This window comes from Phocoena phocoena, chromosome 1, assembly GCF_963924675.1.
Source record: "Phocoena phocoena chromosome 1, mPhoPho1.1, whole genome shotgun sequence".
In the NCBI taxonomy this organism is placed as follows: domain Eukaryota; kingdom Metazoa; phylum Chordata; class Mammalia; order Artiodactyla; family Phocoenidae; genus Phocoena; species Phocoena phocoena.
In genome coordinates this window covers 12555934-12583772 of record NC_089219.1, presented here as the reverse complement: position 1 = coordinate 12583772, position 27839 = coordinate 12555934, and the positions used below count along the sequence as shown (strand labels likewise).

General features: G+C 48.0%; 1 protein-coding gene across 1 annotated transcript; it reads right to left on the bottom strand.

The window, feature by feature from the left end:
• Positions 1–2914: 2914 nt before the first annotated feature.
• Positions 2915–27077, bottom strand: SZRD1 (SUZ RNA binding domain containing 1). The gene is made up of 3 exons (XM_065891764.1): positions 27021–27077; positions 5477–5731; positions 2915–3905 (listed from the first exon to the last, which is right to left on the bottom strand). Exons 1-3 carry the CDS (start codon positions 27062–27064, stop codon positions 3803–3805), a joined length of 402 nt encoding a protein of 133 aa, XP_065747836.1. The 5' UTR covers positions 27065–27077; the 3' UTR covers positions 2915–3802.
• Between the last annotated feature and the right edge of the window lie 762 nt (positions 27078–27839).

The window sequence follows — 27839 nt, the reverse complement described above, 5'->3', positions numbered from 1 at the left end:
CCCTGCGGAGTCCTGACTCTGGGCAGCTGAGCAATCAGGGCCTGCAGACGGACGGGTCATCAGGCAGGGACTGCTGCTGGATTTTGCTTTTGTGGCCTGGTAAGCCAATAAACAAGAAGAACCTCAGCCTCTGTGCCTGGTGCCAGGGAAGGCCCCAGGTTTTCACCCTTCCACTCGGCTCTCAGAGCGGAGGGCCTCAGCCTCCCTCAGGCTTCGGAGCCCCTGAAGCAAGACTCGCCTCAAAACACCGCCGAGAGTCAGGAGTCCTGCTAGAGGTGGCCCTGGGTTCAAAGTCTTGACCTCCTGTGCACTCTCAAAGCACAGAGCTGGGACTATTCTCAGATGGGTGTCTCCACGCCTTGGACTAGGAGTCCCATGAGGGCAGGAATTCTCTTTCCCACTTGCTTGAAGGGAATGGTGAACATAAGGGAAGTACCTGGGAAAGACCCTGGCCCCTAAAACGGACAGACCCTGTGGAAGGGCAGGAGGCGCCTCAGCCATGCTCTCACCAACAGAGGGCCAGGACCCAGGGGTGCCCTTCCCTTGGAGCCTAAGCATGTGGGTCCGTGGCCCCAATCCATACACCACCCCAGTCCTATTACTCAAAGCGAGAACCCCTCCCTAGGACTGAGCAGAGATAGCTTCCCAGTGGTTAAACAAGCAGCCACAGCAAGAGGTTAGGAGGCCAGAAACTGAAATGAGGACAAGGTTCTGACAAGTTTAAAACATGTATTTAAAATACAATTTATAAAATGCTTAATCTGCCAACTCAGGAGCCCGCAGTGCGGGGTGGGGTAGGGTGGGCAGCTACCCGCTAGACCAGCAGAGCAGGACTGCAGGGGTGCGGCCCTCCCTCCCATGCCCTTCTGTTCAGATACCCAAGGGGCCCATATGCACCCCTGGGATCACATGGCCGAAAACAGGACCCCAGAGGTTTCCAGAGTCTCTGCCTACCAGGGAGGCTGGGGCAGCCCTGCTGGCCCATCCCTGAGCAGAGCATCCCCAGATAGGGCAGAGCAGGGTACGGCTGGGCTAGACAGGGTGGGGTGAGGCAGTGGGCTCTGGAAGGGGCTGATGGTAGCAGATAGGGTGTTGCCTCCTGCCTGCAGGTGGGGAGCACCCTGACTGAGTGGGCGGAGAAGGGTTGGTCACCAGGCCCAGACCCCCAGCTCCTTTGGTTATAGGCTGACATCAGAGTAGTGGCTCATGGGAAGCAGTTAGCTGGAAGGTCTGAGGCCTGGCTCACGGAGTCAGGGAGGAGCTGGGGGAAGGGGACAGTACCATGAAGGCAGATAAAGGGGCAGCAGCCTCAGGTTTCTGCCCCCAACTCCCCTGGGGTTTTCCAAGCCAAAGCCTGCAGCTTACTTTTAAAAAATTAAAAAGAAAAAAAAAAAAAAAAAGCACTTAAGGAAAGTTACAGACAACTACCCCCCCCCAAAAAAACCCCGAAACAACCACAAACACACACACAAAATCCAAACCGTTCTCTCATCTCCCCTCCCACCTCCCCCCAACACAATAGTTTCCTGTTTTCATTTCTTTCTCTTTAAAATGTTGCCTGTCACCTCTCCATCTGGGAAGCCAGGACATGACCGCTGGTGGGTGGTGGCAGGCACACAGCGGGCAGAGCCCCATCTTTGGCCGCAGGGAGGTGGGAGCATCAGTCCCTACTACATCCTTGATCCACAGACACCCATCAGCCAGCCTCCCCTTGGCTCCCACTAGAGGAGGGCAGCAAGAACAGGTGGTCCCGACAGCTGAGCAATCAGCACTTCTGGCCTTCCCACCTGGCCTACCTCTGTACCTTCTCCAACTGAAAAGGACAGTCTCATCTTGGGCCAGAAACCACTATTACATGAGGGATGGACACTATCCGTTTAGAATGCGGAAACTTGGTCAGGGCAGTGGAACTGTAAAGACAGCAGCAACCTTCTCCCTTGCCCACTCCTGGAGGTCACTTCCCCTCAGAACAGCAGTGTGGGCACCATTCAATGTTCTGCGGGTTCTTACTGACTGAAGCTTTGTTCCACCTCTGCTCACGGACAATATCCTGGCTTCACGCAGTTATAAGCCCGTGCTATGGACTAGTTACTGACTTAACCGACAGCTGACCTTTCCTCCTAATGGGAAGATGTAGTGGGCCAAGGCTTGCTGGGCCCGGCTGACATCCCCACAGGGCAAGGCTGAGAGCCAGCAAACCAAAGGTGGAGCGAGCCTGCAAGACCTAGCTTGCCACCTTGGCCACCGCGAGCTGCCCTAATCACAAACGTCACACCAACCACTCCAAAACTCATCTGCTGAGCAAGGAGGCCGTCTGGCTGGCTAAGGGATATAAGGCGAAGTGCAACGGAGGAGATCGGACAGCCTGAGAGGGACCAGATTGTACACACACAGCTGCTCTGGGCTGGGCCCCCTAAGCCTCTTCCACCTCAAAGAGCCAAAGCAAATCTCCAGGCTCCAAAGACCGAGGGGAAACTGCCTTCATTCCAGGCCCTTGCTCTGGAAAAAAGGGTCGAGGGTAACCTAGGCCTATGGGGAACCCGTCTGTCATTACCAATCTTTGCAATGCACAGCTTGTCTTCCCCTAAACGTTATTCAGAATGGTCTGCTCCCAAGGTAGTGATTTCACAAGGGAAATGTACCGGGTAGAGTTACCGAGCTGATGCCATCAACAGAGATGGTGCTCCACAGACCCTTGAGAGTTCTAAGCCTTGCTGGAGTGGGAAGACCCACCTACCTTCTGACCACACTAGGCAGGAGGCTCCGAGTCCTGGAGTCAGACTCTCTCCTGGCTTTCCTTGTGCTGACAGCAAAATACTGAGCAAGGCTTGCAGCTTCACTCCTAAAGCCCGGGAGTGCAGCCTCACTCCCTGCCCTCTTCTAGAAGTAGTAAGCCCAGCTGGTAGGGAACCACCCTGAGGGGTTTTAGAAGGGAAAAGTCTGTTCACTTTCCCTATCTCCCAAAATATTAAAGGTGAGGGGTTGGCACCCTCCCCAGGCTCTCTGAGCCTACAGAGCTGGCCCAGTCTCCAGGTAGGGCCCAGATGCTCTGGTACTTAGTTGGGGGGAGGGAGGTATAGGCATGGGGTGCTCATCTGTCCTGGGCTGCAGAGCCCTGCCCCTTTTCTTGGCGGCAGTAGGAATACAGAAGCGAAGCTCACCAAAATCCTATTGGTTAATGTTTCTAGTGGATTGACCAGAAACATTTTTAAGTAGACTACCAAACTACCCTTTCTCAATTAAAAATTCATTAAACTGCTAAAACCCCTCCCATGTACTTTTTTTTGCAAATCAAATATTTGTATAAACAAACAAAAATAGGAAAGAAAAAAAAAAAGAAAGGATATCTTCAAATGGAACTTGCTTTTAAGTGATGAAGACATGCACTTGAGGGTGGGTGGACGGGAGTTCTCATTTGTGTTTTGAAATCCCAAATTAATGAGCATGATAAACTGTTATTGCTGGCACTGGCTTCACCCCAAGCGGCCAAGTGGCACTGTCTGACTCTACTCTGAGTCCTTGGTGGGTCCCCCCAACCCTCCTCTAACCCCCACCCTTTCCCTTTCCATGGACTTGGGACAGCCCTTGTAGAAGTGCCAATCACAGTGGGAAGGGGGGGAAAGGGAGGTCACAGTGCATGGGGTTCAAGGTCACAGTGGGCGGAGCAAAGGGGGTCACAGTGCAAGTAAGTCAGGTCGTTCCCTCTGCTCAAGTCCAGCTGTCTGCCACGGCAATGCGACCCGCAGCGGACGACCCAGGAGGTGGTGACGGCGGTGGCGGCGGCATCCTTCCCTGCCCGCGTTTATCTGCGCTGTTTGAAGCCTTGTGATCCATCAGGACCCAAAGGCTGTCTGATCACATTGTTAGGCTGCCTGCTGTCTTCAGGCTGGGAGATCCTGGTTGGCCTGAAGGGAAGAAGATCAGAGTGAGGCCTGAAAAAGGGTATAAAAGAGGCCCCCAAATCTTAAAATCAACCAATTCTGCAGCTGGGGCAGAAGTCACAGCGGCTATTAGCCAACTCTGGCTCTCTGAGCCTGCTTCTCTGGCAAGCGGACTCGGTGCAGCTCCAAGCTGGGAAGCCCCTGGGAGCAGGTGGGGTGGACGGTCCATGTTCACCTCTAGCGCCTGCAGCACTCTTCCCCACAGGCTGGTTCGCCATCATTCACCGGAGGCAGAGGAAGTGCTCAAGGGCCCATCCTGTACAGAGGCAGTGACCATGGATAGCATATCTTCCACAGAACTTCATGGCACAGACTCCCCAGAGGTCGGGCCAAGGTAAAGACCTCTAACCAAGAGCTCATCAGAGTGACCTGGCTCCCGCCACTGCTGCTCTCCTGCTTCTCGCCAAATCATGGGATTAATGGTTGACTCATATTACTGTGGAAAACTAAAAGAAAATGAACTTTTTCTACTTTGCCAAATGAAGGCTTACAGGAGAGATAACAGAAGTCCATCAAAATAATGAAGGCGTAGAAATAAGGTACAGATTAGCACTTCAAGTCCCAGAATACACCATCCAAGGAGTCGTCTCAAAGTTAGAAAGAGGCTGTTTCAACAAATACTGCTTTACCAGGAGGTGACAAACTTACATAATACAACCTCTAGGACTGCAAAGAAAAAAAATGCCAGGAATAGAAAAGACTTTAGAAAATTCACAGAAACATCACAGTGGGCCATTATAAGACCCAAAAGATAACATCCAGAACCCACCACTTATTTAACTGCACAACAAATGGACGAGGCAGGTACGATCATTATCCCATTTTTCAGACTAGGCACAGAGGGGTTAAGTAGGTCTAAGTTAAGCAGAAGTTAAGTGGCAAAGGGGGACTTTCCCTCTGTAGCGCAGTGGTTAAGAATCCACCTGTCAATGCAGGGGACACAGGTTCGAGCCCTGGTCCGGGAAGATCCCACGTGCCGCGGAGCAACTAAGCCCGTGCGCCACAACTACTGAGCCTGCGCTGTAGAGCCCTCAAGCCACATGCCTAGAGTCCGTGCTCTGCAACAAAGAGAAGCCGCTGCGATGAGAAGCCCACGCACTGCAATTAAGAGTGGCCCCCACTCACCACAACTAGAGAAAGCCCGCGGGCGGCAATGAAGACCCAACGCAGCCAATAAATGAATAAATAAATAAATTTATATTAAAAAAAAAAAAGAAGTTAAGTGGCAGAGATGGGCTCAGACTGGCTGATTTTGACTCAAAGTCCATGCCTTTACCCTGTATGCCACACTGGCCCCTGGCGCCTGCAGAGGCAGCATGCCAGCAAAGCTTTCAGAGCAGTCCCGGAGCCAGTGCAGACAACAAACCAGCCCTACCAGCCTGGGTGGGCAGCTGCAGCCACGATGGTTCCAGCCATGATTCTGCCTGCTTTTCACTACTCTGCAGGCAGCCAGCCCACTCTCCTCCTCCTCCTCAAGGTGGCCTGGTGGAGTGGTCAAGTCTGGCTGGCAGGTCACCCCTGCCAGCTACACTCACCGGTCGAGGATGGGTTTCTCTTGCTCCTCCTCGGGGCTGGCACTGCCCAGGATCCGCTTCCGGGCCTCCGCGTACTCTGCCTCCCGCTGTGCTAGGGACTTGACGGGAAGGGCTGGCCTGCTGGTGGAGTTGGGGCTGCTGACCACACCGTTGCTGGTGGGCCTCTTGAGGATGCGAATCTGTGGAGGGGGCCCCGTGGGAAGGCTATCGTCCTGAATCACAATGGGCACTTTGGGAGGAGATTTGGATTTCCTGCTGACAAAGAGCAAACACAGCTTCACAAGTCCTACCCTTGACTACAGAGGCCCCATCCATGTCCCACACCCACCCCTCACCACTTTTCTCTCCCTCCCCCTCCTAATTCTATTCGTTATTCTCTGGCCTCTGACCAGACATCAAAATTCTCACTCTTCAAGAAGGGTTTCTCGAAAGAGCAACCTTGCCTATTAAGCTCACACAGCCCACAGGTCTGCTCCTCAGACCGAACCCCAGGCAAGGGGGGCAGGAACGCCAGCTCATTCTCGGACTTCTATCCCCGTGTTCGTCAAAGTCACATCAACCACTGTCGGGCCCCTGCGGCAAAACACCTCTTGTCCAGAATCCAATGGCCTCAGTTAAAACCCCAGCTTCCCTACACAGACCAGCGTGTAACAGGCCAGTGCGGTGGGAGCCCCTTAGCTTGGGGATCAGCAAAGTGTTCACTCCCAGTCAAGGTCCCACAACATGCGCTCAGACCAAACACTCCAGCTCCGCCGTCCCTGCCTGGCATCAAGACAGGATTTACCAAACTGCCTCAGCCTCTGGTGAGTGTCCTGTGCCTCCCAGAGACAAGCTACTCCAGACACTGGATGGCCTCTTCAGAAGAGTTTCTGAGCAGAGACCCCTCCCTCACCAGGGCTCTCTGGTCTGCTGGACGCGGCGGGGCTGGGGTCAAGGATGACCCTGGAAACAGTGCTTGGCAGTGCTCAAAGGAAAAGCACTGTCCAAGGCTGGTAGATGTGCACATCGGGCAATGTGTCCACAAGGGGAGGAGGAAAACGACACAGGAAGGGGAAGAAACAAAAGCCACAGGAGAACAAGGGATCCAGGCAGGAACAGCCACCCCTCAACAGCCACAGAGACCCTCCCCAGAGCAGTCAACTAGCTTCTCTTCAGAACCAAATAGCGCTCAGGGGCCTGTTTTCAGAGCCTTGGTTGTCAGGAGGAGTAGATACTGGAGGGCTGCTGCCAGGGGGGCTGGAACAAGTCTTGGGTGGGACAGGACAGCATGGCCAGGGGACTGTAACCAGGCGCTAGTGTCGTTGCTGAGATGAGCAGACAGACAAGGAGCCAGCACTCGGATCACAGAGGCAGGGAGCCAGGAAAGTCAGCAGGCGGGCAGGGCACCCCCAGTTCCCTGGGGATGACTATGCAGCTCATCAAGCAAGTCCAGAGAGGCCACCCCGCCCTCCCTGCTGCCTGTCCCTGCAGGAAGCTGACGGGTTACCAGGGCAAAGACAGACTGCTGAAGTCAACTTTCACCTGCTTCGGAAACCCACTTCCTCTGCTGCCTGGGTGGGGGAAAAAAGCTATCCTTCAAGGTCTTGAAGGATTCCCAAGAATCTTTTCTTCTAGGATACCCTCGTAATGCCCCAAGCCACCAAGTCACGGAGGGCCCAGGGAAATCATCTGTCCAACCTCCTCGTGTCACAGAGAGAGAAAGTGATGTCCAGAAAGGGAAACAACTTGCTCCAAACTTCAGAGTCAGGCCTCAAGCCGAAGCCTTCTGACTTGTCACCCCCCACCTCACACAGGGTGCCCACTAAGGCAGGAGGCAGGTGCAACACTCCAGCCTCACTGCCAAAGCCGCAAGCCACCGTGTCCCTAAGGGAAGGGTTCGCTGCCCAGGAGCCTGACCTGCCTGTATCTAACGGCCAGCTGGAGAACACCACTGACTGCCCAGCTCTCACGGCAGAGAGCATGAGCCCTCAGACCAGACAGCAGCCTTACCTCTCCTTTTGTGTGATCTTCAGTTTTTTTTCCAACCGTCTGTCTATTTCCTAGAGGAAAAAAATGTATATAAAAAGTGGAAAAAAATCTCTCTCAAATAAAAACTTACGTCTTTATTTTCAGAGCTAAGGGCACTGTCCTTTCTGATCAGGGACATTACTGTGTCCTTTGAAGTAACGGATACAGCCCTCCCTTTATGAGACTCCGGGATTTGGGGCTCTGACTCCCTGCAGGTTCATCTCCCTCCATCCCCGTGGCTGCGGTGAGAGTTCTAGACCTCATCATTCAGCTGGGTTCTTTGCATGGCCTCCAACTAGTCTCCTGGTCACCAATCAGTCCTTCACAGAGCCAGTCGTATCAACTTTCCAAACCTAAGTCTGACTGTGTCACTTCCCCACTTAAAACACTTCAACTGCTTGCCAGATGCAGTCCAAGCTCCTAAGCATGCCTCGCCCACACATTCCCTTAGCTTCTGTTCCTGTGCTACACCACAGCAAAACCGAACTGTGGCAACCCCCAGAACCCAGCGTGCTGATCCGCCTGCCTGCAATCTCCGCCTCCTTGCAAACTCCCACTTATCCTGCAACGCCCAGCTTGAATGCCCACCTCTTCTTTCTGAAGTCGTCTTTGACCCCATACAGTTAATCACCTGCTCCTCAGACATAAGCCCTCCCTTTCACATTCCTTCATGATCATATGTGTCACATATTTTATGATCCATTTTTCTTACTCGTATGGACTTGAACTGTGAGTAGCACCTAGCAAAAGGCCTAGAACAAAACAGAAGCCTAACATCTGTGGAACTGGATGGAAGTCAGAGTCCTCAGGCACTCAGCACCAGGAACTCCTCCACAGCCTCGTGTACAAGCCTCCATGCATGGGACAGGGAAGCTGTGCACAGAGCACAGCCCAAACCTCCAGGTTCCTTGGCTGTCCCACTGCTTTTTCTTAAAAAACGTTCCACCAACCTGCAAGGGCAAGACCATCCAGCTACTGGATTATGCAAAATTATGTATTTCTCTGGAGAGTAGATCTCTAACAGTGGTTCTCAACCAGGGGTGACTTTGTCCACCAGTACGTGTGGCAACATCTGGAGACATTTTTAGTTGTCATTACTGGAAGGGAGCTGCTACTGGCATCTAGTGGGTTGAATCCACAGATGCCACTAAAATCCTGCAATGCACAGAATAGCCCCACAGCAAAGAATTATCTAGTCCCAAATGTCAACAGTGACAAGGCTGAGAAACCCTGACTTATAAGATGGATGGGATTTTCAAAGGAGTCTGTTGCTTGCAAAATGTTAAGAATGACTACCTTAGTAAAAAGTTTTTGAAATTTGCTGAGTTCCACCTCAGAGCTCAGCGTGTAGCTAGTTTTCACAAATGCTCTGTATTTCTTGTGCAGTTCAAGCTGGTTAACCATATTATTCAAATCTTCTACATTCTTACTGATTTGTTTGATCTATGGACTACAGAAAGAATCAAGAATTATTCCTTCTAGTACATTAAAGTTTATCATTGTGGAGTAATCTTCTTTACCTTAAAATCTATTATTTCACATTAATAAAGCTATACCAGTTTCTTTTTGGTTAGTATCCCCTGAAATGTTTTCCTCTCTTACTTCTTGTCTCTCCATGTCCTTATTTTAGTTTCCTGTAAGCAAGATGAAGCTAGCCTAACCGTATGAAGCTGAATTTAAATCGAGTCTGACACTGACGCTCATTACGACTGATGCTGAGTTGTGTTTGAAATTTTTTGTTTTTATGAAAGGCCCAAAGTATATGTAGGCAAGCACAACAAACTGTATTCTGAGGGCACCATCAACTCTCTGGAGGGGGTAGGAAGCCACAGAACAAAAACCTCTCACTCAAGCATGGAACACAAGTTGGCACCCGATGGCCGTTAAATGACTGAATAGAAATGGTGCACGGAGGGTAAGAGAATGGCCTAGATGTTTTCTGTGAACAGACAGACACGCACTCAAAGAGAATCTATGCCACAGCACAGTCAGTAATGTAATTCTTCTAAATTTTTGGATTAATAACAGCGTTACTGCCTGAGTAAATACTATGTCTCACATTAGTCTAATGCCCACTACCTTTTATGGGCTTTTCACAAATAACATGCAGTTTTAAAATTCCACACTATCATTCTGCTCCAATCTGAAGATGAGACTTCCTATTCAAGTTTCTCCATCATAAATGCAAGGTTTCACATCTGTGGGATTCAGGTGTCTTCAAACAGTCAAAATCAAATGCCTCCACAGGCGGGCAAGTAACCAAACTCCATAAGCAGGCAGCACAGTGAGGGGGTGCGGGGCTGTGAGGCACCAAAGAACACTCGTTCCCCCTACAGACAGGCAGCCAAGCCCTGGAGGACACGGCCAGGGCTGCTATTTTAGGAGATTTTTATGGGAAAGCTCTAAATGTTTAAACGTCATTATATGAACTCTGGCTTTCATATCTCCTTAAGGGCCAAATAAGACAAGAGGCAAATAGGCCTAACACGGTAGCTGATTTTTTAAAACACTGTGGAAAAATACACCTTACAGTGGCTGAATTTGAGAGGTCGCATCCGGGTTTCCTCTCAGGAAGGCAAACTGCTTCCTTCTTTCTCTAGGGCCTTAGGGAAGACGGGGAATCTGCCCAAGTCCAGCAAATACAGCTCGGGTGGAAAGAAGCCTTTCAAGAGGGCATACAGACTATAATGCTTAATGGCTGTCAATACACTCTCAAACACTCATTTTCTGGCACACCAACTGTTTGATAAACAAAGTAGCTTGTATCCGTCTCTGTCAGATGAAGGCAAGCTGCTCAGGGAGGTTAAGGAACTTAGCCAAGGTCACAAGGTGTACATCATGGAGGCAGCCCTAGAACTACGGCCTCTGGAGGCCTTGTCCCGTGCTGCCACACCCCCAGGAGTGCTCAAACCCTTGGAAATGCTGCTAGAGTCATTAGATATTGATCCCCTCTTCCATATAGCCCCCGAATCCTACACTGCTCTCTGGCACTCCAATAACTTAATACTCCCATCAATTTCCATCGCGTCAGACAGGATGGTTTATCAGAGTTGAAGAATTCTTCCATCAGATGAGAGGACAAGATATGAACCCAACAGCTCTGGTGGAAAGCGGATCCTGGCCACCTCCAGATGGCCAGCTGTACACCAGCATGCTCAGCGCCGTCCAAGCAGGAGAGGGGTGCTCTGCCAGCAGCTAGAGAGGGCACTGCATCTCACTCTGGAGTCTGTCCAGATACCATGAGTCAGTCCATTCTCTCCTTGGACAAGGCTTTGCAATCAATCTGCTCTCAGACTCATGCTCTGAAGAGCTGGACCAAGTGGAAACTTTCCTACAGGGTGCACTACAAGGAGAATGCTTGTCTCCTCCAGAGATGCAATAGCCCAAAGGAATTAAACAGGCCTCAGAATGTGTGAGGAAGCATCTAGATGTGGGCCCCAACAAAGAATCTAGTTATCTAAGGGCACCTTCTCGTTTTAAAAGGATGCACAGAGGCCCGGCCCAAGGTCAAGGCTCTTGTGTTAGAGGACCAAGGACTTCTGTGTTAGTGAAAGAAACCCATAAGCTCATCACTTTATAACTCAGCTCTGAGTGAGAAAGCGTCACCGGGACACAAGGCAAGTTTTAGGGGATAAGCAATCAGAGGGGAGGTGTTAAGAAAGTTTGATTTCCTATGGCTTCTCCTTCCAGAAAAGCTCTTTGTTTGTCAAGTAGCATTGAAGAGACTCTAGAAGATGATGCTCTCTGCTAAGTGGGGTGGCCACCTCTCTTTGGGTCAAAATTCTAAACAAAAGATCTCTTGTTACCAAGCACAGGTATCACTTCTCCTGTGGAGCTACCCCTCTACAAAGATGAGGTACATGCTTCTTGGTCTGAGAGAACAAGTGAAACCATAAAGAAAGCAAGCATGGGGGCAGGAGGTCATGAAGAGCCACAGTGGGGATCAAGGTGGTTCTGGACGGGCTCGTCCTCATGGGAGGCAGAGGGGAGGCCACAGCCACAGCCACCGGGTGAGCGACACAAGACATCAACATCTGCAAATTCAGCTCACTCAGGGAAGCAGCACAGCTTCACTGGCTGCCGAGGACCTCAGTCTTGCGATGGTTATGCTCACGTGAACCTCCAGCAGAGAGCTGGGAGTGGAAGCATGGGAGGGGAGGAGATGCCTCAAACAGCCTAAGCCGTGACCCAGCCACAACCTTCAAAAGTAGCAGAGGCAACCAAGAGGACCAGGATGTATGCGCAAGGACAGGCAGACTACAGTGAGAGCCTCACTCCTGTAACACTAAGAGGCGCATGAGAAAGGAAAAAAGAAAAGTGAGAAGGTTAAGAGGTGAGGGAAAAAAAGGCAGAAGAGAGAAACTGATAGGTTATTCTGGGCCTTGGTGCAAAGTACAGCAAGTACAGCACCATTACAGCTCACTGTCCCAAAAAACAGACTTTATCAGCTCACCTAGGGATGGTGAAGCTGACCCATACTAGCCACACTCGCAGGAGACAGAGTGAACAAACCCCAATCCTGATCTGTTACACTAGGGGGGGTGGGAGGAGGTGTCCTGTCCTTTCCCGAGCCTGACCTCCGGCTACCAGCTCCCCAGGGCCCCCACCGCACGGTGTCCCGCTCCACCACAGCACCCCTCTCGCTGATAACCCAAATCCTCTGGTCGCCAATGCAGCCAGCACAACTCCAAAGAATCCAAGTAATCTTGTATTGAATGGAGGTCTAAGAGGTCTTGGCTCTGAGTTAGGAAATAACATCTTTTTATCAGCAACAGTTACTATTTAAGTGACTTTTCTGGGGCAATTTGCCTCTCTTTGTCAGTTTCCATTTCAGAAGAGGATCTTTTCTGATTTTCCTCTCAGATTCAAGGAATTAATAACTGGTCTTGGGCTCCCTGTGAACCACTATGCCCCACAGGCTCATCTGGTCTTGTCCAGCTATCCCAAATTGGGGAGCACATATCTACAAGCAGGCCACTGGGGGGTTCTGAAGAGATAGGAGTCCTGAAAGTACAAGTGTTTCTCTCAGAACCAGAGCCTGACCGGTCCTGATGAAAAGCAAAGAGAAGACGCTGTCAAGGAGTTGATGGTGAGACCACCTTCCAAGTACGTTCTGGCTCCCGAACTCCCACCATAGCAGGAAGTGCCCAAGCGGGGCCTAATGTCTTTAAGTTTTGGGCAGGACATCAGCGCCCATTCCCCTGGCTAAAAGACTGCCTGTGTCAGGGCCTCCTGGAGAGCAGTCTCCCCAGAAAGGTGCCTGTGTCTCCATACCACACACAAGGATGGAATTCTGGCTCCTTCCACGAGGGCCTCAATTTCATTCAGGAATAAAGCAAAAAGAATTCATGGGGAAAACCAGCAAAATCTGGTCTAAAACCGGATAAGAAGGTCTCTGTAACTTTTAAAGTGCACCACTGGTCATTTCAAGTCCAGATGTGCAATCCATACAGACTCTTCCAAACAACCTTCATATCGACATGTGTAACTCCGTGCTTCATCCCCGCCTTGTTTCTCTACATCAGTGGCATGGCAGTGACACTGTCCTGCCCCAGTGGGGCTGGCCGTCTCCAATGCTTCTGCTTATTCTACCTCCCCCGACTAGCTCCAGGGAGGGAAGCACCCAAGGTCGTACCACCCCAGGTTTGATTTTACAGGGATGCTTCAGGATTACTGTCAAGTTCAGAAAATCAACTCAACTCCTGAGCAAACATGATTGGGTAATTCAGAAAAAGCAAAAGGCAGAAATCAGAAGTTGAGACACAAAGAAGACCTGTGGGGGCACAGCTAGGCCATCAGCTGCCTTTTTAATACAGACGCAGGTTAGTCTGTTTGAAGGTTCCATTTCCCGCAAAACATTCCTCCTTCCTCTGTTACTCCCACAGCAAGGAAAACATTCCACTTTAATTACATGGGCCACTGTAGGGCACAGGATATAGTTCTAAAGCTCCCTCCCTAAGGAAGTCTACGCTTTGTTAATGTATCTCAAGGCCATTTTCCTTTTGCTTTACAGTGATAAAAAAAGCTGGAGACAAGCATTTATGGAAAACCTACTATAAAGTAGATGTGCTAGAAGCTGGAAACCCAGAGATGAGTAAGGCAATCCCCGCTGATGAGGAGAGACTAGCCAGGTGGGAGAAGACAGATAAACCACAGTTGCCACGTTGGTTGTATCAACAGTGTTTTGGAAAGAGAAATGAAGGCGGGATGAGCCTGCCATGAGAAGTCAGGGAAAGCTGCAGAAACTTAAAGGACTAGAGTTTCAAGGAGAAGAGAAGGGGCATAATAAAGTTGGGGAGAAAGAATGAAAACATGAATACAGGGAAAGAAAAAATGAACCCCAAATAAGATACTTCTTAAATGGAGATATTCAAATCTAGAAAGGTATTTGATAATGGACCCATCTCTCTTTTAAAAAAATCTAGGTTTGAAAAACCATCTGAGATTACTTTAGCTGCAGTCAGCAATGGTTCTTATTATTTGGGGACTTCCCCGGTGGCACAGTGGTTAAGAACCCACCTGCCAATGTAGGGTACATGGGTTCAAGTCCTGGTCCAGGAAGATCCCACATGCCATGGAGCAACTAAGCCCATGAGCCACAACTACTGAGCCTGACCTGTACAGCCTTCAAGCCACAACTACTGAGCCCACGTGCCACAACTACTGAAGCCCGTGTGCCTAGAGCCTGTGCTCTGCAACAAGAGAAGCCCGCGCACCGCAACAAAGAGTAGCCCCCGCTCACCACAACTAGAGAAAGCCCGCGTGCAGCAACGAAGACCCAAAGCAGCCAAAAAAACCCTCCAGAAAAACAAAAAAACAAAACATATCTGGTATCAACACTACTCAAAAAGCTACTGCATGGGCTTCCCTGGTGGCGCAGTGGTTGAGAGTCTGCCTGCCGATGCAGGGGACACGGGTTCATGCCCCGGTCTGGGAAGATCCCACATGCCGCGGAGCTGCTGGGCCCGTGAGCCACGGCCGCTGAGCCTGCGCTCCGCAACGGGAGAGGCCACAACAGTGAGAGGCCCGCGTACCACAAAAAAAAACAAAAACAAAAAAACTACTGCATAAAATTAGTTGTAACTCCTAGGGCCAGCATGATATGAAGTGGAAGAACTTAGGCACACCAGAAAACCACAAAAGGCTTTGGGGTGGTACACTGTAAAGACCAAACAATTCGTACTTGCTCGTAAGGAACCACCACTTCCTGCTTTCTTTTCCAAGTTCGCTACAGCTTTCTGGACCTCTCTGCGCCTGCCCAGGAAGAGGGAATCCTTTGGGCACACTCTCTTCTGCACTAGATCCAGCTATACCACTCAGTGCAGTGGTGACCGCCACGTGTGGCTGGTAAGCACGTGACATGTGGCCAGTCCAAACTGAGACGTGCTTTAAGTTCCAAATACACAGCAGACTTCCCAGACTTAGTACAAAAAAAAAAAGTGTAAAATAGCTCATTAATATATTTTCAATATTTATATGTTGACATGATACTACTTTGTATATACTGGATTAAATTAAAAATATTAAAATTAACCTCACTTGTTTCTTTATACTTTTCAAATGTGGCTTCTAGAAAAATTTTATATTACCTATGTGGCTTGCATGATACTTCTGTTGGACAACACTGCTTTAGATCTAACCCTAGAATAAGATGTGCCTCTGTTGTACATTTCATCTGTCGGCAACTAGTGACTGAGTGTCTTAAGGACCCAAGAGGCATGGTGTGTATTGATGTGCAAGACCTACTTTGGTGGGTCCTATCTGTCATGTCGGCATAACAGCAACTAGCACTCATCCAGCACCCCATGTTTGGCTCAGGTCCTGCTCTGGATAACATTCACCACCTCACTTCAATCCAGCTCTCTAAGCTCCACTGTCCCACTGAAACTGTTCTTGTCGAAGTTGCCAAAGACATGCAGTCATTGGCCAAAATCACTGGTAAATTCCAAATCTTCACTTAGCTGCGTTGGGTCTTCGTTGCTGCACACAGGTTTTCTCTGGTTGTGGCGAGTGGGGGCTACTCTTCGTTGCAGTGTGCGGGCTTCTCATTTCGGTGGCTTCTCTTGTTGCGGAGCACGGGCTCTAGGCACACGGGCTTCAGTAGTTGCAGCACACGGACTCACTAGTTGTGGCTCACGGGCTCTAGAGCACAGGCTCAGTCGTTGTGGCACACGGGCTTAGTTGCTCCGCGGCATGTGGGATCTTCCTGGACCAGCATCCGAACCCATGTCCCCTGCATTGGCAGGCAGATTCTTAGCCACTGTGCCACCAGGGAAGTCCATTAATTAACTGAAGTAAGCTTTTATATTTAGAATGCATAAAGCATTTTCTTTATTCAGTCTCCAGACACTACTCTCCTGGTAGTTCCCTCTCACATTCCATATTTGATTTCTCCTATAACAAGATAGGTTCCTCTTCCTCTCCTGATCCCTTGAGGTTGAAGAGTTTGCCCCTTCTGTATCCAAGCTGGCTTATTAAGTGATCTCATCTAGTTCCACAGCTTTAAAACCATTGATACACAACTGCCAACTTGACATTCCCACTTGGATTTCAAAGGGTATCTCAACCTTTTGTGTCCAAAACCCAACTCTTGATTTTACCCAATCACCCAAACCTGCTCCTCCCACATTCCCTTTACCCACCCCATTTCAGCAATTCCAGTCTTCTAGGGATCAGGCCAAAGACTCTGCACTCATCTCGATGCCTCCTTCACACCCACATCAGCAAATCTTGTTGGTTCTATTTTCAAAATGTACCCTGAATTTTCTCAACACTTCTGCTTCTGTGACCACCCTGGTCCAAATTACCAACAGCCCCTGAATGGTCAGTTGTAACAGTGTCCTAATTAGTCTCTGTGCTTCCCTTCTTGCCCCTGAAGTTTATTTTACACACAGCAGCCAAAACTACCTTTTTAAAAACCAAGTTAACTTTTGTTTAACACCCTCACATGGCTTCCTATTTCAAGGCGATCTCCACCACGGCCTCCTATTCTCTACTGGATCTGGCTCCCTGCTACCTCTGGCCTCATCTCTTGCCACTTTCTCTTTCATCCATTCCTACTAGATAAAATAAGCACAATTCAGCCTTAGAGCCTTTGCACTTGCGTTCCCTCTGCCTGCAATGTACTTCTGCAGCTTCTACATGGCTTGCTCTCTCAGTCTATCTTTATTTGAGAGGCCTTCTCTGACTGTTTTTAAGAAAAGGTACTCCTGGGGAATTCCCTGGTGGTCCAGTGGTTAGGACTCCACACTTTCACTGCCGAGGGTCCGGTTTCAATCCCTGGTTTGGGAACTAAGATCCCGCAAGCCACACAGCACAGCCAAATTTTAAAAAAATAAAAATAAAAATAAATAATAAAAAACAAAAAAGGTCCTCCTGCCAGTCACTTTCTATGCTCCTTTATTTGTTTTATTTTTCTTCATTGTGTGTGTATATAAAATATTATTTATTGTCCATCTTTCTGCACTAGAAAGTAAACTTTATGAGAGTAGAAACTTCATTCACTACAGTTGTCCGGAGTGCCTAAAACAGTACCCAACACATAAATCAAGGAGCAATCCTATGAAACAAGATTTTAGCAATATAGCCCCATTTTACAAATGATTTACAAACCAATTCAGAGGCGGTTATGTAACCTGACCATGGTTCCACAGCTACTATGGGGTGGAGCCAGAATATGAACTGGGTCTACCCGGATCCAAAGGCAGTGACACTCTCCATGTTCCAAATAAAATCTAAGGCTGCCTTAAGCACTTCACAGTAGTGGTGGTGGGAGCACACTCTCCAAACACTTGCCACAGATATGCGTAAGGAAGGCACCAGGTCCTTCCTTCACCACCCTAATCCTCACCACAACTCAAGCGATGTACAGCACCCCTGCTGCACGCTCAGAGGTTAACTGACTTGCCAAAGGCTACACAACTAGTAAGTAAGAGAACTGAACCCTAAACCTCAAAAGGAGGAAGCAAAACGGTTCAGGAGTGTGGCTGGTGTGTGGCTGCAAGAACTAAGAAGTAGAATAAAGACTGACAGGGAGGGCTCCCCCGGTGGCGCAGTGGTTGAGAGTCCGCCTGCCCATGCAGGGGACGCGGGTTCGTGCTCCGGGCCGGGAGGATCCCACTTGCCGCAGAGCGGCTGGGCCCGTGAGCCATGGCCACTGAGCCTGCGCTCCGCAACAGGAGAGGCCACAACAGTGAGAGGCCGGTGTACAGAAGAAAAAAAAAAAAAAAAGACTGACAGGGATCACCAACCTGCCTGCCTGCCTGTGCACCCCAAGCCAGGTGAGTGCAAGCGCACAGTTCCTGAGGAAGGAATACAGCAGAGCTCAATTCCAAAGTCCAGATCTTAAATCTAAGAAGTGCCCCAAAGGAACAAATTTCCAGAACAGGCCTAGCAATTCAGATGTATCCCTCAGAAACTCTGTAACTTGCCATCTTGAGACGATGTATTATTCTGCTTCGAGTGCCCCTTCAGAGGGTCTCCATGGGGGAGGGAATCCACACAGTCCCTTACCTTAAAGGAGTGGAACAGGCAGGGGTGGGAGTAGCGGTGGTGAGCCCAACCCCTGAAATAAAACAGGAAGCAGAGTCTAATGGGGGTCCCCTTTCTCCATGTTTATTATTGCTTTCTCCTTTCCCTTTTCATACAACACTAAGCAATACAACTCTTAGAGTAACCAACATACAAATTAGTCCTCTGGGGCGCCAAGAAAGAGACCCCTCAGCCAGTCCTGTTGCACTCTTAATGGGACAGAGGCCACGCTGTCAATGGCTGGAGAGCAGCCCTCACACTCAGAGCAACAACATGCTCTGCTCCAGCATTGTCTTTGAATGATGCTTTATTTACTCAATGCTTTATTTACCTCTCATCACCAGGCGAGGCAGATTTTATTAATCTGACTTTACAAATGAGGAAAATGAAGCTGAAAGGTAGTGACGAAATAAAAATTATTTTAAGACAAAACAGGAAAAATTTAAACACAAAAGATTCCTCTGCCCGTTTGGGCCCCCTCCCTCCCCCTCTAGTGTGCACTGTGCACCTGTATTATGCATTAACCACACCCTCCCAGTGGCAGAAATACCTGCTCAACGGTAAAGATCCACTTTTCTTCTGGTGTCGGCTACGCACCTCCTTAGTAGATAACGTTCCTTTCTCAATCCTGTAAGGAGTCAGAATGACCTACCACTTGCCTTGTACATGCAGACATCTTTGGTGAACTTTACGTACAATGCCAAAATATCAGTTTGCTTAAACACAGTGATTGGTGCAGAACAGACTGGTCAGACAACCTGGGAGATACTGGGTTGCACCTAATGCAAGTTCTCAGCTTAAATACTTACTTATGACCTTATTAACGTTACTAGCTCTATTACTTGTATTCTACCTGTTTTACCAGATTATAATTTTTTGCACTGCTAAATGTATGACTGAGCCTCCAATAAAATTAATGACGACTAGGTCACTTGACCAGTTCTGTAAGATCAATGACTGTAATAGTCTAACCCTACATACAGGAAGAAGCAACAAGAGGGAACCATTTCCTGGACCATAACAGACTAGTAAGTCAGGTGGTCCAGAAGCTTTTGGCTACTGTTAACAGGGCCTAGTCGAGTAATAGCACATTAAGTGGCCTATCAACAAAATCCTCACCTGACCTGGGAATGAGCATTCCTAGCGCCATGGGGCAAATTGGTCAGGAAATGTCTCCCAAACCTTGGTTAAAATTAAGACCGAAAGGGAAGGGACTGTACAATAAAGAATGTTGCCCACCATCCAGTTCTACAAGAATCAGGCCATTAGCCACTGCAGTCACTGACCTAACAATACACCTGAAAAGAATTCAGGGTGACGACCAGGATGAGGCATTTTGTGCTCTGGGAAAACTGGCAGAAATGGCCCTCAGATATTTTCAGAAGATTTTATGGACCCAGTTTCTCACATCTTCCCATACTTAGAAAGCACTAAAACCATTAACTGAGATTACCTGTTCCTCGTAAATAGCAGTAACCTTCTACCAAGATGTGTGCTTGAAGTACATGCACCCCTTCACCAAAATCACACATCTACTGGCCTCTCCCTTTACCTCTTCGGAACTGTTCTCAGAGCTCTCTGAGAGACTGTCTCCGGGTTATAATCGTCAGGTTGGCTAGAATAAAATTTTCCATTTCTTACTTAGACTGACTATTGATTACTTTTTTCATTGACAGTAGGTAGTGACTTGCCCCAAAATCAGACATGGCACTTGAACCCTTAGCCTAGACTTCTGACTTCTGCCATGGATGGTGGAAGTGCATCATTGACTGGCAGAGGCAACCTATTCTTTCTTGCTACCTTTTAGAATGAAGACAGCAAGTCTCCTCTCCCAAAGGAAACATTAGGCATACAGACTGGGAGACGGAGCAAAGTCACTATTACCACCCCCCAACACCAGGTTTTATTCAAACACCCAAGGGTGCCTTCACCAAAGGCTAGTTAGAATCACGCACTCAGGAGGGTCAGCAAACAATGCCTCCAGGGCCAAGTCAATCAATAAAGCAGGAAGGACAAAACACAACAGGTAACAAAATACGAAGGTAGGTAACATGCGGTGGGGACTATGGAAGAGAGGAGACTGAGAGGAATCAAGACGCAGGTAAAGACATTCAGATTCAATATTTAAAAAACAACGTGCACCCCAAAAAAGTCTATAGGTCGAATACCCGAGGGCTGGCAATGTGAAGTACAGATAAAGGGATCCTAAGATAGCAGAGATGTTCAATCTTCTCAAGAGATCTGAGCAAAAATTATTTACATTCTCTCTCTCTCTGCTTGGCTAGACGTTAAAAAGTTATTTCCCATTTATAATCAAGATTTCAGGGAATTCCCTGGCAGTCCAGTGGTTAGGATACCACACTTTCACTGCCAAGGGCCTGGGTTCAATACGTGGTTCAGGAACTAAGATCCTGCAAGCTGCGTAGTGCGGCCAGAAAAAAAAAAAAAAAAAAAGATTAAAAGAAAGATTTCAATCACTTGCAGTCACTGTTCTTAGCATTAACAGCTAACAGCAGCATTGTCCTTCTGACTCTTGAGCACCGAGTTCAAGTTTCTCAGATACACAAAATTTATTAGCTGGTCATCCAGAAGCAGGAGGTCAATCCCAGGCAAAACAATACAATACTTCAAAGGAACTAGCAACTAAGCACCCTAAAGCACTTAACTAGTTAAATATCTGCCAAGAAGCAAAGGTAAACAAACTGTCCAAAAAGATCCCTAAGTGTAGGCTCAGGATGCCAAAAGCCTCGGCTGAGACCGACCATGTGATTTCCTCTCCTGGACACTAGGAATAATAGTACCTACACTTCACTAGGTCACTGAAACAGAATGGGATGATGAACGTAAAAAGGCACTCCACCTGCCCAGTAACGAGCTCTCAAGATGCTGTCTAAGAAGCCCTTTCAGAAAGGCCAGTGGGATTTGGGAGTTCACAGGTTTATAGGCAGTGTTCATTCATTCACCACCGAGATGTGCAACTAGGTAGCAGAAACACAACTGACAGCTGAAGGGTCGCAAATGCTTTTATAAGCCAAGAAGGGCTGGTAATTTGGCTCTCAACGTCTATAAAGAGTAACGACAGTCCTGACCTTTCCAGACTCGAGTCATAACTGTCCTGTACAATCTCATCTAAGGATCACAGCCCTGAAGAATGCAACTTTTTTTTTTAATCTTTTTTTGGCCACGCCACACGGCATGCAGGATAATAGTTCCTCAAACAGGGATCAAACCCACATCCTCTGTGTTGGAAGCATGGAGTCAACCACTGGACCTCCAGGGAAGTCCCAAAGAATGCAATTTTAACTGTACATATTTATTATTTCTTTTAGAAAGGAATGACTATTTCCTGTGTTCATTTTATAAGGAAAAGAGTTTTGGATGTGGGGAGTGGATAACTTACTGTGAGGGACATTTTAAAATCTCTTACCCTCAGGGATAAGACTCTTTATGTACACACAGACCACTGTTAGGATTTGTTGCTAATTTCTGTGATGGCTGGTTTTAACCTTTATCTTGCATAGAGCTGAGCTGGATGTTAAGGAGAAGGATGCTTGGCGGAGGCTAGCATAGTTTAAAAAACCCTTGGGAAGAGAAATCTCTATAGCTACCACTTAAAAAAAACACATTTCATTCTGTATTTTGGCCACAGATAAAAGTAGCTAAACTCAATCTTCTCCTAGGAAACCAACAAGTCAGTAGTTGTCATGACAGGAAAAAATTTCTATTTCCATGGAAAGTGTGCAGGAAAGAACCGACTCCACCTTGTGAAGGCTAGCTAACTGATACAGCCAGAAACTGACATTAACTGTGGGAGGCCTACTACAGTGTAAAGGGAGAAACTGGAAAGAAAGGGCTGGCCCCAAGAATACTTTTGAGTCACCAGATCTAGACAACAGTGCCTTTTCTCTTGGAGGATTTTACCAAAAGCTTTAGAAAGACACACAATTCTGTCCTGTTGTAGAAGGAAAAGCGACTTTCCGAATTCCAACCCACAGCACCATGGCAGTTCTCTTGTACACCCAGAGCATGCTGGGAACAAGACCCCCATGCAGCCTCAAAGAAAAGAGCTGAGCAGTTACAACTGAAAAGCTTTCTCCAGAGTCCCAGGGACAGACTGCTCAGCCCAATCATGTCTAAACTAACTGCTTTATAGAAAGTCCTTTTTGAAGACATCAGTGCCTAGAACTCAGTCTTTCCAAAAGGACCAGAAACAGCTTAGAAATGGTTCATTTGGGCATAGTACACCTAGATTTGTGCTGATAGCACAAATCTTAAATATCTTCTTTACTGTAAGGACAGACATAAGGAAATCAGCACCAGGTAGACCCAAAATAGCTAGTATTTGCCCACTATCCACAGCCACTGTACACCTTCTGTGATGACAGCAATTACAGGTAGCACTGAAGACCCCAAAGTGAGGTGGCAGCCACACTTCAGGGAGAATGGCCTCTTCTCTAAAGAAAGATAAGCAAATCAAAGCTCTTATCTCTTAAATTAAAAACTATGTCACTACTCTGCTAAAAAAAAAAAAAAAAAAAAGCCTCCAAAGCTCCTTTCTGCTTTCAGAACAAAGTCCAAGCTCCCCAGAACCAAGTACAAGGAGGCTCTTCCTGATCTGGCCCCTGCATACCTCTCCACATACCTCTCGGGCCTCATCTCTTTCCACTCAGTCCTGCCAACACCCTACCCTCCAGCCAGAAGGAAATACTTGTAGCTCTCCCAATGCTGCATACTCTTCTCTCACTGCTTCCTTGCCTATGTGTGTATTTGTCCTACATTCTACCTGCCCCTCCCCTCTCAGACCTACTACTGCTTAATTCAACTGGTCCTTCAAATCTTATCACCTTCTCTACAAGACTGTCTCTGATCCCAGCCACGGTACCCTGTCTGTGCCTCTTCCAAAGAAAGTGCTGCCCCACTTGACTCCTCCACGAGACTGTGCTGTGCCTAGTACCTGGAATACAGCAGGTATTCCATGTTTACTGGCACCTTACTAGAGACTTATATACCATGCAGTACTGCTGAAGGGCTAATGTTTAGATGACTAGCTCAATGAGGGTAGAAAGTAAACATAATTTAAATTCTTAATCCAGAAGACCAGTATCCTTTAACTTACGCAAGATGCATTTCTTTCCAATTAGCTACATGACTTGTCCTTGCGAAAAAGAATAAAACGCAACTTTTGAGATGCAAGGAAATTAGAAAGGCTGCCAACTCTTTATAATAAATACCAGTCCAATTCCATTTATGTACCATCTGTCTTCCCCTAGGACTGGGTTAGCTCATTACCAACAAGATGGACTAGGTCATATCTTTTTTGTGTGTCTAAACAACAAGTGAATATAAAGCTTCAAACTATCAGAAATTTGAGCCTGAGTCCATTAACCAGCTTTTAAGAAAGCTCTGATTTTAAACTTTTTCCCTTCTCCCTTTTCTTTTTCCTCCTCTAAATTCTACCCCATGCTTGCACAGTAATAATTAACCAGTACCAGATATCTGAAGACTGTAACCTCTGATAACATCACTGATGCACAAGTCCAAGTTGTTTTCAGAACAAGATGACCTTTGCAGGCTCCACGTCCAGACCACCAGGTCACAGACCACCGGGCAGGAGGCACATAGACCACAGACAGCCTGGCTCCTGGAACTATGATTAAGAAATGTCACAAGAGCATGATTAACCACCAGCTTCCCCTCTCTTTCCCCTTTAAAAACTCCTAACTAAGGAATTCCCTGGAGGTTCAGTGGTTAGGGCTCCATGCTCTGAAGTTGAGAGGACGGGTTCAATCCCTGGTCAGGGAACTAAGATCCCACAGGCCGTGCGGCTCAGCCAAAAAAAACCCCAAAACAAAAAACAACAAAAACAGAAACAAAACAAAAAACCAACTCTTAACTAAAAGACCAAGTTGGAGTGGATCCGAGACTTGTCTCCCACTTCCTTGCTTGGCACCTTGCAATAAAATCCTTACTCTGCTGCAAACACCTTACTTTGCTGTGCCCTGGGCACGTGAGCCCTTTTCGCCTTTTCAACTTGAGCAAACTGCTGATCTGATTTCGGGGGGGAGTAAGGATTACAAACTACTGTACTCTATTTGTCCCTTGACATGTGCTTAAGACAAGGATGCAATTTAGAGTTTGAATCAACATTAACTCAATTCTACATTTTCATTTCTCCCAAAGGCAGCATATTTTTAAAGAAGCATTTCCTCAACAGAATGTAAGTTACATTTTTTGAATTGTCCTTTTTTTGAGGATGTAACTCCTTGGGAGCACAGGTAAAGGGACAATTTTATATCAGATACACCATATTAACTAAAAGCAAAAAGCAGTGTGTTTACAGAATATTTGAGGTGCTTCTCAAAGTCAGTCTTCCCCTGAAGGACACAACAGAACTTGATATTGAGCGTTCTGAAAATACAAAGGAGACAATGACCTCACATGTACTGACAAATAAGAAAAAAATTCTAGCATGATGGCAAAATTCTTTTGTGGTATTGGAGGAAAGGGATCACCAAAAGCCTCTGCTTTCAAGGATTAGAACTACCTCTAAATTATATAAAGTTTAAATGCTCACTTTTAGAATTAGTCGACCCCATTTGCTAGTCTTGCCATCCTGGTGTTTCATTTTTTTGCAAGGGGTTGTGTATGTGTAATTTAACACTCATTACCATATATCAGTTGAGAGACAGGGTAACCTGAAGCTAAGACTTTTACATATGCAACCGGGTACGTCTGAAAGACGCTGTATAGTTAGTTGGTTTCCCAGTGATATGGACACTGCTTCATCCCCTCCTTCTAAAATGCACATTTACAAGACCCTTTGTGAAATTCGCAAAGGGAATCAAATTCAAGAGAACCTTCAAATATAAGCCCAAAACAAACATATTAAAAATGAAAGTTAATGCCCAACTCCCAAATTTTCCATAGGTCCCCAAGCGGGAGACAGCAAAATGCTAAAGAATCCAGCTTTGGAGTCAGGTCAAAATCCCAGCTTCCCAATTACTATATGTGTGCCTTGAGCAAGAGAGGTTACTTCCTAAACCCCAGTTTCCTTATTTACTAAAGGAAGGTAATACCGCTACGGGTTAGTCAATTAAATAAAAGCTATATAAGGGAACTTGCATTTTGGCAGTACTGCTCATGATGTCAATGAAACAAGGTTTGGGTTCTATTTCTGTACCTGGCACTTATAAAGGGTTTTAGTAAAGTACAGTACAAATACTGGACGAGCACCAGAAAGATCTAAGTTAAATCTTACATCTCTGGTGTTTATTCAGCTATAAAATGCAGGAGTGTGCTAGCTGATCTCTAAGCAGCTTACCAGTTCTGAAAAACTAAAGCAATCCTCAATTTCTGAACCCTACCTTCATTTTTGTTTATTTTCTTATTCCTTAACATGAGAAACTCATGTCCCTTTGAGACATGCGAGGAAAAACAAAGAAAGGACAAGATGCTCAAGACACTTATCATTTGAGTCATATTCAAACTGTAGGCCAAGCTTTTTTGCAGGGAGCAGCATGAGGGGTTCTGAATGATTCACTCACATTCGTGGTAGACAATAAACGCCCCTACCGGAGACTAAATTCTCTGGCACAAAGTCACTGCTAAGCACGCTGTCTAGCACAGAGCAGACACTCCCAAATGTCTGCTGAATGAATAATACCTAGCTGACACCTGTTGCTCCCTATAAAATCTTTCGATTGCTCTCCTTACTCAAGTCAAAATCCAAGAAAGATGGTCGGCACATAAGAGCTGTACCGAATACCTTCTGAACGAATTAATTCTTCAAATCCTCAATTATGCTAAGTGGGAAACAAAGACCTTGAGAGAAACGCTGAACCACCACCGGGAAAAACTTCAACGCCAAAGTTTCAACATTAAGGAAATGTTAAGGGATCCGTTTCTCGACCTCTTCAAGCGCTGACAAGCACCCTTAAAGTGCGCTTGGGGGAAAAAAACCCAGCTCGTTGTTCTACCCCGGTACACTCGGCTCTCCACGCCCTACTTCCGACACAGAAACCTTCACGGTGGATGTCACTCGAGCCAGCACTGAACAGACACGAACACGGGGAGGACAAAAAGACATCTCCCCACCTTCACAAGGGTCATCATAGAACCACATACTCTGAAAAGACCAAATTAAACACGAACCTAGTGGAACTGGCTATTCGGCTTAAGAAAAACTAATTTCCTATAGCTTATGGAGGTAAACGAAACTCCAAAAACCGAAGTCGAACGGTCCATTTTCCCCCTCCTCTCCCAGGAATGCGCCTACTTCACATATCGCACCCCTCCCCCCTCGACCCCGGCGATCACACTTCGAGACCCTTTCCCCGGTGCTCAGATCGTTGGGTGGGCCTCGGGGAGAGAGGCTGCCCGCTGGGCTTTCGGTTGTTACGGCGAGGTCCCCGGGAGACGAGCCTGCCGCGGGCTCTCAGAGTAAAATTGAAAGAGGAAAAAAACCCCAGACTCGCCCACCGTGGCGTATGGCGCAAAGCAGTGGGGGATTTTAGCAGAGTTGAGGGGTCCAGAAATGACTCAATTTCCTCCTCTTGCTCTTCTGCGGAGCCGGGCTTGCCGCCCCAGGTCCGCGCACCCCCTCCCCACATGGTGTGTAGTTCCTCTTCAAAGCACAAGAACTTTAAAATGGTGCTTTGGGCGAGGGGAGGGCCGACTGGGAAAGGAAGGATCAAAGGAACTTAGGGCGGGTTAGCAGGCGCATGAAAAACAGGCCCTGGGGGGCGGGTGTGGCGCCCCGGGTGACGTGCACGTCGCTAAGGGGGTGGTGGGTGGAAGGAGGCGCACCGGGCAAAAGTGGAGGGAGAAATGGAACGCGGCCCCTTTAAGAGGCCTTCACGGCGCTCAGGGGCCGGGGGCCTCTCCTTCGCCCCCGGTCCGGCGTGCGGGGCCCTTCCTCAGGGAGAACCATCCCCAGACCCGCTCCCCGGAGGGTGCCCTCACGCTAGGTCCCGCCCGGCCCAGCCCCGGGGCGGCGGCTCCTCCTTACCCCGCTGTCTGCCGCCTCCTCCCAGCTCTCAGCGACCTCCTCATCTTCCATCTTACTCGCCGCTTTCCCTCCTCCCCCCACCCCCATCCGCGCCTGCGCCCTGAGTCGCGTCTCGGTCGCGGGCGCCAGCGCGCAAGGCTTTGCTCAATGAACCCCGCCCCGTTCCAAGCCCGGAAGAGGCTTCAGTCCAAGGCCCAAGATCATCCAGGAAGCCATCTTGGGAGAGGGCAGAGAAATCAGAAAGTTGCCATTTTTCTTAAGGGCAACGTGATTTTTCTCTCTCCCTCTCCCCCTCCCCCTCCCCCTCCCCGTCCCCCTCCCCCGCCCTTTCTCTCTCTCTCTCTCTCAGTGGGAGTCCCTGGAACCATCTTTTCTAAGGGCAAACAATTACTTTTTTTTTAAGTCGTAGTTTTCATAAACTGCATATTATGCTTTTTCAAAATTCTGAAAACATTTTTATACCTCAACAAAGTGAAACAGGAGATAAAACAATGACCAGCTTAAACTGGTTTTGACTCCTTAAATAGGTTATTGGTTAATCAAATCTTGAGGGTTTTTTATAGAGACATTACTGCGCATGTGCAAGGCCGGAACCCACGTTTCCAGGATGACCCCGGAACCAAGAATCTTCAGTCTGGGGAACTCAAACAATAGAAATGTTGCCATCGGACCCCTTAACCAGCTGAAGCAAGAAGTCCTTCAGTAAGGAAAATCCGGCTTCCATCTGCCATAGTACCTTGTTTACCATATATGGACTGCTTTGAAAACTAGCCAATCAGCTTGTGCCAAGTTTGAAATGTCCCTAACCTCTTAAATTTT